Here is a 10,926-nt window from a genome sequence, read left to right as displayed (position 1 = left end):
GCACCTTACAGGAAGACATGAGAAAGGCAAATGCGATTCCTCCAGATGCAGCTTGAACCATATATCTAGTTTAGTACATCAAATTCAGAAGAGTCGTGCATTACACTGCTTGCTACAGGAGATGGGAAGAATCTGATGAAGTCCAACAGTCAGTCTACACAAATCTATAAAAAAAAATGAATCGAAGATGACACTGAACAACAACGAAAAGGAAATAATGGAAAAGGCGTCAAATTGCAGCAGAGAATGCTGAAGAGAACTAAAACTTTACAATAGTTGAACATTGGGCTCAAGATTCTTCCTCTCTGCTTATTTGGGATGCCGCCTGAAGCTCAGAACAGAGGTAACAGATGGAGACCAAGGTATATATCCCAAAGAATAGCAGTGCATATGTACCGTACAAGTGTTTTCTTCAGATGCTATGAGTAGACCGCACCAACTGTCACCTCCTCAAAGTGCTTGATATCACCTGCCAAACGCTTCATGTTATCATCGTAGAGGTATGGTACCCCCTCGAACATTACGGTACTGCCATTGGTGGGTTTTGGCACGAACTCCCGGCAAGGCTCCTCCATGACATTGATAGAGTTATGGTAATGGTAGTATCTGATCAAGCTTTCTGTGTTGTGGGTTGTCCTCCCATAGACGTTTTGTGACATGTGCACGCCAGTGGCATATGCATTCCGAGCTTGAATTGCATATTTGCGATCCCGTCTGACTCCGGTGATTGAATTACGGAAAACAAGCTTTTCAAATCCCCATTGCCTGAAGACCAATCCCATATAAATGTGTTAGTACTGGAAAGTATGTCAGACAAATCACAACACGTGCACGCATATGCACTGAAATTATTTACGCTGAGGTAAATTTAAAACAAATGATGCCAGATATGTTCTATAAAATGCGGACCATAATCCTTGCTCAACAACTAAAGCAGCCATTACCAGTTGTGTTTCATTTATTTGTTTAACTGTACAACTGAGATAAAACAATCACATTAACTGAATAGGCCATGATTTTTTTCTCGAAAAGGAGGTTGAAACCCCCGGACTCTGCATCAAAATCTCGGTGATTTCTCAAATAACTACAACAACCAAACTCGGGTTGGACACGGAATACTATTATGAGGAAATATTTCAAAGAACCTATCATGAAACAAGTGTCATTCGACTTCTACCCATCTGCTAGTAAGGATGTGTGATAATCAAGATCTACCTATGATGGTAGGTGGTGATTTTAATATTATTAGGAAAAAAAGAGGAAAAGAATAATGACAATTTTAATGCAAGATGGCCTTTTATTTTTAATTTGATAATTCAATCTCTCAACTTAAGGGAAATTGCCCTTTCGGGGAGACAATTTACATGGGCTAGTCGAAGAGATAACCCCACATATGAAAAGTTAGATAGAATTTTGACCACAGTGGATTGGGAACCAAAATTTCCATTAGTATCGGTGAGAGCCTTATCAAGGACAGGTCTGATCATACGCCTCTCCTCAGACTCTGGTATTAAAGCACATAATGGAAACCAACCAACATTCTCTTTTGAGCTGTTGTTCAGACCAGAGGGATTCTATGAGATGGTATCAAAGGAATGGAATTCTATTAATTCAGGTCGTAATCCTATTGAGCGATGGAAAAATAAGATTCGACATTTGAGACGATTATTAAAAGGTTGGGCTAAAAGTATGAGTGGAAATTATAAAAAAGAGAAAGAGAGACTAATTGCTATTATTGATGAGCTTGATCTAAAAGCAGAAACTATTCCTCTTACTCAAGCCGAAAGGGCTACATTGAAGGATGCAAATGAAAAAATAACTAAGCTAAGGAGGGATGAGGAGACCAAATGGGCTCAGAGAGCTAAAATGAAACACATTCAACAAGGGGGGAGTAATACTAAATATTTTCATTTAATTGCTAATGGCAAAAAAAGGAAAAAAGAAAATATACCAACTTGAGCAAGAGGAAGGGACCATTGTTGGTGATGAAGATTTGGAAGTTTATATCTCTGAATTTTATAAAAAGCTTTTCGGGGACCCAATCCCGTCCAATGTTTATCTAATTGAGGACAACAATCAGGATATACCAAGCTCTCTGTTGAGGAAAATAATCTTCTTACTTCTTCTTTTACTGAGAAGGAGGTGCATGAAGCTATTTCTCAAATGGAGCATAACAAGGCTCCTGGTCCGGATGGGTTTCCCGCTGAGTTTTATCAAAAAAATTGGGAAGTTATTAAAGAAGACCTAATGGCGTTATTTAGTCAGTTGCATAATGGGGATTTGTCCTTATATAAACTGAACTATGGCATCATTACTTTACTACCCAAAAAGGAAAATGCGGTTCAGATTCAACAATATAGGCCTATTTGCTTGCTTAATGTAAGTTTCAAAGTGTTTACTAAAGTTGGTACTAATCGTGTGACGGGGATTGCTTCCAAAGTGATTAGACCCACGCAAACTGCTTTTATGCTGGGTAGACATATTTTGGAAGGTGTGGTTATCCTGCATGAAACTATTCGTGAGATGCATTCTAAGAAAATGGATGGGGTCTTATTTAAAATTGATTTCGAAAAGGCTTATGACAAGGTTAAATGGTCATTCCTACAACAAACGTTGAGAATGAAAGGTTTTGCGCCTGAATGTTGTCGTTTAATCAAAGATTTTGTCCAAGACGGGAGTGTCGCGGTCAAGGTAAATGATGATATTGGACATTATTTCCAAACTAGAAAGGGCTTGAGACAGGGTGATCCTCTCTCACCTATCATGTTCAACATTGTTGTAGATATGTTGGCTATTTTAATCGAGCGCGCTAAGGCAGATGGCCAAGTGGGAAGCCTAATCCCTCATCTTGTTGAGGGAGGTATTTCAATTTTACAATACGCGGATGATACGATTTTGTTTATGGAGCATGATTTGCAAAAGGCACTAAATATGAAATTAATTCTTTGTATCTTTGAACAACTATCGGGTTTGAAAATTAATTTTCATAAGAGTGAATTATTTTGTTTCGGAAAAGCGAGGGAAGAGGAGCAGCAATATAAACATATTTTTGGATGTGAAGTGGGCTCTTTGCCGTTTAGATACCTTGGAGTTCCTATTCACTACAAAACCCTTAGAAATTCAGATTGGTATCTGGTAGAAACTCGATTTGAGGGCAAATTTGGATGCTGGAAAGGCAAGCTCTTATCTTATGGGCATAGACTTGTTTTGATCAATTATGTGTTGACAAGTTTACCGATATTTATGTTATCTTTCCTTGAGATTCCAAAAGGGGTTCTGAAAAGACTCGATTTTTATCGATCTAGATTTTTTGGCAAGGAGATGGAGAAAAGCGGAAGTATAGATTAACGAAATGGAATATTATATGTAGGCCAAAAGATCAAGGTGGTCTTGGTATTGAGGTTCTAGAGTTAAAGAATAAATGCCTTCTAAGTAAATGGCTCTTCAAATTATTGAATGAAGAAGGGGTTTGGCAGGAGTTACTACACAATAAATATCTATCTCAAAAGACTCTCTCTCAAGTTGAGGTTAAACCATCCGATTCTCCTTTCTGGAAGGGACTAATGCATGTGAAAGATGATTTCTTTGCACGAGGTCACTTTAATTTAGGTGATGGTTCAGCTGTTAGATTTTGGGAGGATGTTTGGTTGGGAGATAAAACTTTAGTGCAGCAGTATCCATCTTTATATCACATAGTGCAACATAGAAATGTCTTGGTTGCAGATGTGTTAGCTCAGGTACCTCTGAATATTCAGTTTCGGAGATTATTGCATGGGAACAAATGGATGGATTGGTTGCATTTGTGTAGACTTTGATGAATGTTAGTTTGGCGCATTTATAGCTTTTGTCCTTTTGCAAAATTACTTTGGCGCATGGTGTATTTCGCTTTTGATCTCCCACCTCCAGCTAACTTTACCAATATGTTTGGCAATTGGTTGAATAGAGTTGACAAAAAAGCAAAAGATCGAATACGCATTGGTGTGTCCACTTTGTGCTGGTCAATATGGAGGTTCGAAATAATATTGTGTTTAACAATTCAACTTCTTTCAATATTATGCAGGTTATTCATATGGTCGTCCACTGGGTGCAACTGTGGGCGTTTATGGATACTGGATGCAACCATCTCCAGACGGTCGCACAGGATATCTTGTCCCAGGCTGGATGGTGTCACACTATTCGACTATAGGATGCTTAGTTGGCTTAGTTTCTAAGTTTTGATGTTTCTCTGGTTGATTTATGTATCGACCATGAGTGATCCGTGAATTTTGTATAACATACTTTGTTTGGCTCAAATCTAGCCGTGTGCATCATCATGATGCAGAGGCTGGGGTGATTATCCCCTTTTCGGAAAAAAATCATGGGTACTTTGGAAACACTTTCAAATACTCCAGTTAAATCCAAGGAAGCAAAGAGGAGAACCAAATAGAAATGGATAAGCAGCAGTTCAGTTCATAGCAAAAAAGGTTACACAAATAAGGGTTCACTTATATACATGTTGCGTACTAGCTTTATGAAAATTGATTAAGACACATTCATGACTCTGATTTAACCTTGATGGTTAGCCTCTACGACTCTATATCCATTGAAATACTACATTTTGCTTCATGCAATTTCCTAGTGGTGGCAGTCGTAGAGACATAAATCTCAGGTATTTAATTTATTGGGATTTCTCGCAGGCAAAGAGAACATGAAAATCCTAGACTGAGAGAAGAAAGGGTTTTGCTTCAGTGAAGGGGGGAGACACCGGAACACAACTCGAGAAGACATTCTTTGGACAAGGAAGTGCCAAAGATTTTAAAAAAACTATATAATTTACCTATTTTTCTGAGAGGATATACCAATTACACCTGGAATTTTCAACAACATACTAGAGGTAGTCGAGACATCAAGGATGCACACAAAATTACCTCTGCTCCTCTAGTGACAAGTACTTTTGCTTTACGATTTACAAATTTGTATGTAGTGAATAACCTGGCACCGCACCACAAAGGAAAAAGGTTCACTCTCTCAAAGCAAAAGAAGAACTCAGGAAAGTAGCCTCAATTGCCAGCAGCATTTCACATGTAGGGCTAAGATTAATTTAGAAAGTCTCACAGATAGCTTATGGCAGTGGACCAAGGTCAAACAGCCTTCAGTTATTATTCCTTGAAACGGAGGTAGTAATTAGTAAGGAACCAAACAGTCACTACACGACCAACCTACCGCATAAACAAGTGTGGCTAGGTTCTTGAAGCATGTGTGCCGATAAACAAAACAAACTGACAATGACTGGAGCTGCATCGTAAGACACACTTATCTGTCCAGGAATGCTATGCGGTAAAAAGAGAATATCTTACGCCGATTGCAGTATTGTATTGCACGAATCTATGCTGGATTCCAACAGGAATAGACAATTGCAGCAGCAAGATTAACATAAAGAAAGCAGGCAAGAAAAGCATACCTCGGGTAGTCCTTGGTTGGATCCTCCACGCAGAGCTTGCTGGACATTGGGTTCTGCTCAATGGTGAACTGCGTGTACTGCTCGAGCTGGCCGAGCACCTCCTCCAGCGTCCGCCCGTCGGGGAGGTAGATGTACTCGTCGACATCGAAGAAGAATGTCCAATTCGCGGCGTGGCGGTACCGGTGGAGGCAGTCGTTCACGACCAAGAACTGGTTGTAGTAGTAGCCGTCGTACTCTGCTTGCGCTCTGATGTCCTGGAGAGTGACCCGGCCGGCCTTTAGCCACGGATCTAGCACCGCCCTGACCTCCTGGCTGACGCCGCCGGCGTCGTGGAGAACAAAATGCGAGCTTGGGCCGAAGAAATGCGCGTGGTAGGCCAGCCACTCGCGCATGCGCGGCGCGCTGATGTTGCCGTAGAGCGAGGAGCCGCAGTAGAGGTACTGGTAGGGGAAGGGCGGGCGGAAGCGGGCCTCGTCGTAGGACCCCGGCGCCTCCTGGAGCGCGAGGAAGCGCTCGTAGCGGCGGGAGGCGGTGGAGTAGTAGGCGTGGACGAGGAGCTTCCCGCCGCGGTTGCCGGCGTTGGGGTTGGACGGGAAGGTGCAGTTGACGATGACGACGCTGTAGACGCGGCCGTAGCCCCAGTCGGGCAGCATCTTGTACGCCTTGGTCCGGACGGGCCTCGGCGCGCCGCCGCCGCCGGCCGGGTCCGGGTTGGGGAGCCACTCGCACTTGAAGTAGGGGGTGCCGAAGACGTGCGCCGGCTTGGACGCCAGCCCCACGATGGCGAATGTGCGGGGGCCGCCACGGTAGGCGCCCATCTGGACGAACAGCGCCGCCGCGCTGCCGTACGGCCGCAGCTCCCGCTTGTTGGGGTCCTTTGGAAGACGGGGTGGCGGCGAGGTTGGCCTTGTCGCTCTGGCGGCGGTTGTTGATGCGGCTCTGCCGGCTGTGGAGTTGGAGAATGGTACAGCGGCGGCGGCGGCGGCGGTGGTGGGGAGGGAGGATGCGACGGTGGTGGTAGTTGGAGGAAGGAGTGGGCAGGAAGAGGAGGAGGAGCGGGTGATGGCGAGGATGGGCTGGTACGGGTGGAGCTGCCAGAGCGCCATGATGAGGGTGAGCAGCACGAGCGAGGCAATGAAGGATTTGATGTCGAGGCAGGAGATGCCGAATGCGGCACCGCCGCCGGCGTCTTTCCTCACGGCGGCGGGCTTCATGGGAAGATCGGTTGTCTGACTCGATCTGCTCTGCTTCCGGGCTGAATGTGCGTGCGGAGGGGTCAGTGGAGCAGGAGTGTCCTTGCCAACTTTATCCTAGCTTCTTGGGGAGCGGCTATGGTGGTAGCTAGATTTATGGGGAATGCGGAACCAGCCAAGCAGGAAGATCGATCGACTGCAAGATGACGGGGAGAAGGAAGTGGGAGATGGGGGAATGGAGAAGGAAATTGGGGAGAAATCGGCGGAAGAAGTGGAGTGAGGGCCGATGAGTGATGAGGCTGTGTGGCTATGTGGGTGTGGGGAGCTCGGGATTCCTCTCTTTCTCTGTTTTCCTTTGGACTTTGGGGGGCTTTGCCTGTGGGCTGTGTAACCTGTAGGGTTCTACGGGGTACGGGCAAAAGGGACAACAGTGAGTGCTCTTGTCTTGCCTAGGCGGCTAGGCCCTTCTAGCTTCGTTGAGAACTTCGAGATCTGCTCAATAATTCATTGTGCCCGTAGATCCTGTACTTGGAAACAAAATCCTCCCTATATTTTTATATATAAATCCACCACCATAGTGTAAACTTTGACTAATAATTTGATAAACGTTGAAAAACCGGAACAGAGCTCGTCGTCACCGCAGCACAACCGCCCTACTCGCAAGGTGTTCGTCCGATTGCCGCAATGGACGGTGACGACGAGATGATGGTGCAGCTGTTCACGGAGGAGCAGAACGATAAGGCTGTCCGGAGGCAACAGCAGCAGCTGATTCTGACGAGCATGATGCCCGTTCGCCAGCATTTCTTCGTCGAGCCTCAGCGCGGCGGCTCAAAGCTAGGCAAGAGGAGGAACATCAACCGGCATCGTCAAGCCGGTGCAATGCTACTTGACGCCGACTACTTCAACGACGACGCGACTCATTCGCCGAAGGATTTTCGGCGCTGGTTTAGGATGAACAAGGAGCTGTTTTTGAAGATTTTCTACGGCGTCAGGGAGTACGACAACTACTTCATGGCCAAACAAGATTGCACAGATTTGTGGGGCTTCACCTCAATTCAGAAATGCATCGGAGCTCCTCCAGATACAACCAATGACTACCTACGGATGGCAGAGTCGACATGTACAGAGACGCTCTACATGTTTTGCTGAGCCGTCATAGCGGTGTTTGCTAAAAACTATTTGATAGCACCAAAATGAGATGATACAGCTCGGATCCTACAAAAAAAATGTAGCAAGAGGGTTTCCCGGGATGCACGGAAGTATGGAATATGAGATGGAGACTGAATATTGTTTAGCGTCTCGGATGGGATCCAGGACATCACGAGGAGGTCCGGATTGGTCCAGAGAATAAGATTCATATAAGGCAAGTTATGTTTCGGAAATTGTTTTGGAAGAATTCTGCTGTTTTGTATTCTAGAAAAGTTGTTCTGGAAATATTCTTGAAATTGGACGAAACAAAAATAGAATTTCTTATTTTTCTGTCACGCAGACGGAGTCCAAAGGGGAAACGGAGAAAGGCCGGGAGGGGGCCAGACCACCCCTAGGAGCGGGCCCACCCCTGTCCGCGCCTAGGCATGGTCTGGGCCCTCCAGGCGGCGACCCTGGATGGGTTTTGGGAAACCCTAGTCGTGCCCCACTATATAAAGAGGGGTGGGGTGGCCGGCCATACGCTCTTCGGACGCAACCCTAATCTGCCACCTCTCCTCCCTCCCAGTTTCTCCTGCTCCGGCTTAGGCGAAGCCCTGCAGGAATTCTCCTCCACCACCACCACCACGCCGTCGTGCTGCTAGGATTTCGAGGGGATCTACTCCTCTGCTGCCCGCTGGAACGGGAAGAGGAAGGACTTCATCGACACCGTACGTGTGACCGAGTAAGGAAGTGTTGCCGGATTGCAGCACCAGAACGATCATCTACATCAACCACGAGATCTGATCTTGTTAAGGCTTTGGATTTTCGAGGGTTAGTTTGTCTTCTATCTCGTTGCTCCGATCTCATAGATTAGATCTTGGCTTTTCATAGATTGGATCTTGGTTTTATTCGTCTTTACGGTAGAATTTTTTTGTTTTCTATGCTACAAACCCTACGGTTGCACGCGGCGTCGTTGAACGACAAGGACGCCTGGAGGGGCGACCTCGGCGCGGTGATCGCAATGTCCATCCGTGACGCCGGGAAGCCGCTCGTCGATCTCACCGACGACGGCGAAGCTGGGCCAAGCGGCGCGGTGAAGGATGAGCCCGTCGACAAGCCCGACGAGCGCGACAAGCAGGGCATCATCGTCGATGACATGTACAACTTCCACCAGTACTACGACCTCTTTGGCCACCGCAAGTACTATTAGGGTTTAGGTTTAAATTTCATTGAATTTCGTTCGAAACTATGTAATATATAGCAAGTTTGAATGAATTTAACTATTTTCTATGAAATTTTAAAAATTGAAAATTCTGTTTGGAGGACGCGGCTGGGGAGCGACATCACTAAACATGGCACGAAGAAAACGCGTCTCCCAAACGTTAAATCCGTCGTTGTTTTGGGGATGCTTTGGGGGACGCGGGTGGAGATGCTCTAAGTTGTAATATCAAATCGATATTAATAGAGCTACCATGAGTTGATATTTTATTCTATACACTTTGTCAAACTTAGTTGGCTTTGACTTATGCTGTGTTTCTTGGAACAAAGGTCATATTATTTGTTAGAGTAACTAAGACTTATATCATTTTGGATTGATATGGAATGGGTGTTTTAATAGATTCCTTATATGTATTTTCTATGTTCCATCTTTCTTTCCTTTGTGCATGTAAACTCATGTTAACTTGATTATTACAACACAACTAGTTGAATGCCCGTGTATTGCTACGGCCCAAAACATTTAAACTTCATGCAATAAATCAAAGTGTTTGTAATTAACGGTACATATATACATCAAACACAATACTGTTTGAAAGTTTCTATTTGCACATTTAAAAGTAATGCACTCGAAAATTGCATACTTTGTGCATGTATTAGTCATTATTGATGGTGACCTAAGAAGACCAGAACATACCGCCCGTTCCTTATGTTTGGGTACATCAATCAACTTCTAGGCCTTCTCTTTGTGAATGTAGATATAATAATAATGATATATAGTTGGAAGTATAGAGATGGTAAACCTAGAGGGGGGGTGAATAGGTTTCTACAAGTTTTAATTCTTTCAATATTAGGTTTTGCGGAATATAAAGGTGAGCCTAATGCAAACTAGGTGGAGCAACCTATATGAGGATACAACTAACTCGAGCACGAAGGCTCTCACAGGCAGTTAAATCACAAGTAAGGAGTTCGGTTAGAGATAACCGATAGCACGCGGAGACGAGTGAAAGAACATTTCATGATCTCTAAGGTTTGTGTGTTTGTTAACAACACCGGTGACAATTTAACCGTGTGCTAAGTGGTTTACAGTTATGGAAAAGATACCACGGAAAATCTCGACCCACTCAAAAAGGAAGAAAAGAAAAGAAGGAAGAAGCTGGAACCTGGCAGTGGCCGGCACTGCCGGCAACTCCGGGCCGGCACTGCCGGTGTGTACACCCCGGCACTGCCGGCGTTTTCGGCCCGGCACTGCCGGCCTGACTGTCGATCTTCAGTTTCAGAAAAGTGGCCGGCACTGCCGGCGTCTCAAGGCCGGCACTGCCGGCGTTTCACCTCCAACGGGCAGAAAAGTAGGTGGGGTATAAAAACCCCCCTTCACCTACCTTGGAAGCTGGCTCAAACCCTAAGATCTTCATCCTCCATTGCTGAGCCACCAAGAATACCAAAATAGCCAGATCTCCTCCCTCAACCACCCAAATCACTTGTGCTTTGGAGAATCGAAGGAGAAGACCCCGATCTACATCCTCACCGAAGCGTCTCTCATTTCCCAATCTTATGCTTGAGGGCCCCCTTGCTAGTGTTCCTCTTTGGATCCCTAGTTGTTGTTGTTGATGTATGCTTGTTGATTTGTTGTGTTGTTACAGATTTGGGAGCCTCCAATTTGGTTGTGGATGTGTGCCCCAAGAACTTTGTAAAGGCCCGGTTTCCGCCTCGAGGAAATCCCTTAGTGGAAGTGGGCTAGGCCTTCGTGGCGTTGCTCACGGGAGATCCGAGTGAAGCCTTCGTGGTCGTTGGTTTGGCTTGCGTAGCAACCACACTCCTCCAAACGTAGACGTACCTTCTTGCAAAGGAAGGGAACTACGGGAATCATCTCCGTGTCATCGCGTGCTCCACTCTCGGTTACCTCTATTCCACTCTATCCCCTATTGCGTAGCTATAACTTGCTTAGTT

General features: G+C 45.3%; 1 protein-coding gene across 1 annotated transcript; it reads right to left on the bottom strand.

Annotated features, from left to right (window-relative positions):
• Positions 1 to 419: 419 nt before the first annotated feature.
• Positions 420 to 6,654, bottom strand: LOC124676381 (galactan beta-1,4-galactosyltransferase GALS1-like). Its single transcript, XM_047212456.1, has 2 exons — positions 5,441 to 6,654; positions 420 to 765 (listed from the first exon to the last, which is right to left on the bottom strand). Exons 1-2 carry the CDS (start codon positions 6,652 to 6,654, stop codon positions 420 to 422), a joined length of 1,560 nt encoding a protein of 519 aa, XP_047068412.1.
• Between the last annotated feature and the right edge of the window lie 4,272 nt (positions 6,655 to 10,926).

The sequence above is a fragment of the Lolium rigidum genome, chromosome 1 (genome assembly GCF_022539505.1).
Source record: "Lolium rigidum isolate FL_2022 chromosome 1, APGP_CSIRO_Lrig_0.1, whole genome shotgun sequence".
Classification (NCBI taxonomy): domain Eukaryota; kingdom Viridiplantae; phylum Streptophyta; class Magnoliopsida; order Poales; family Poaceae; genus Lolium; species Lolium rigidum.
This window is presented reverse-complemented; position numbering and strand designations above follow the sequence as displayed.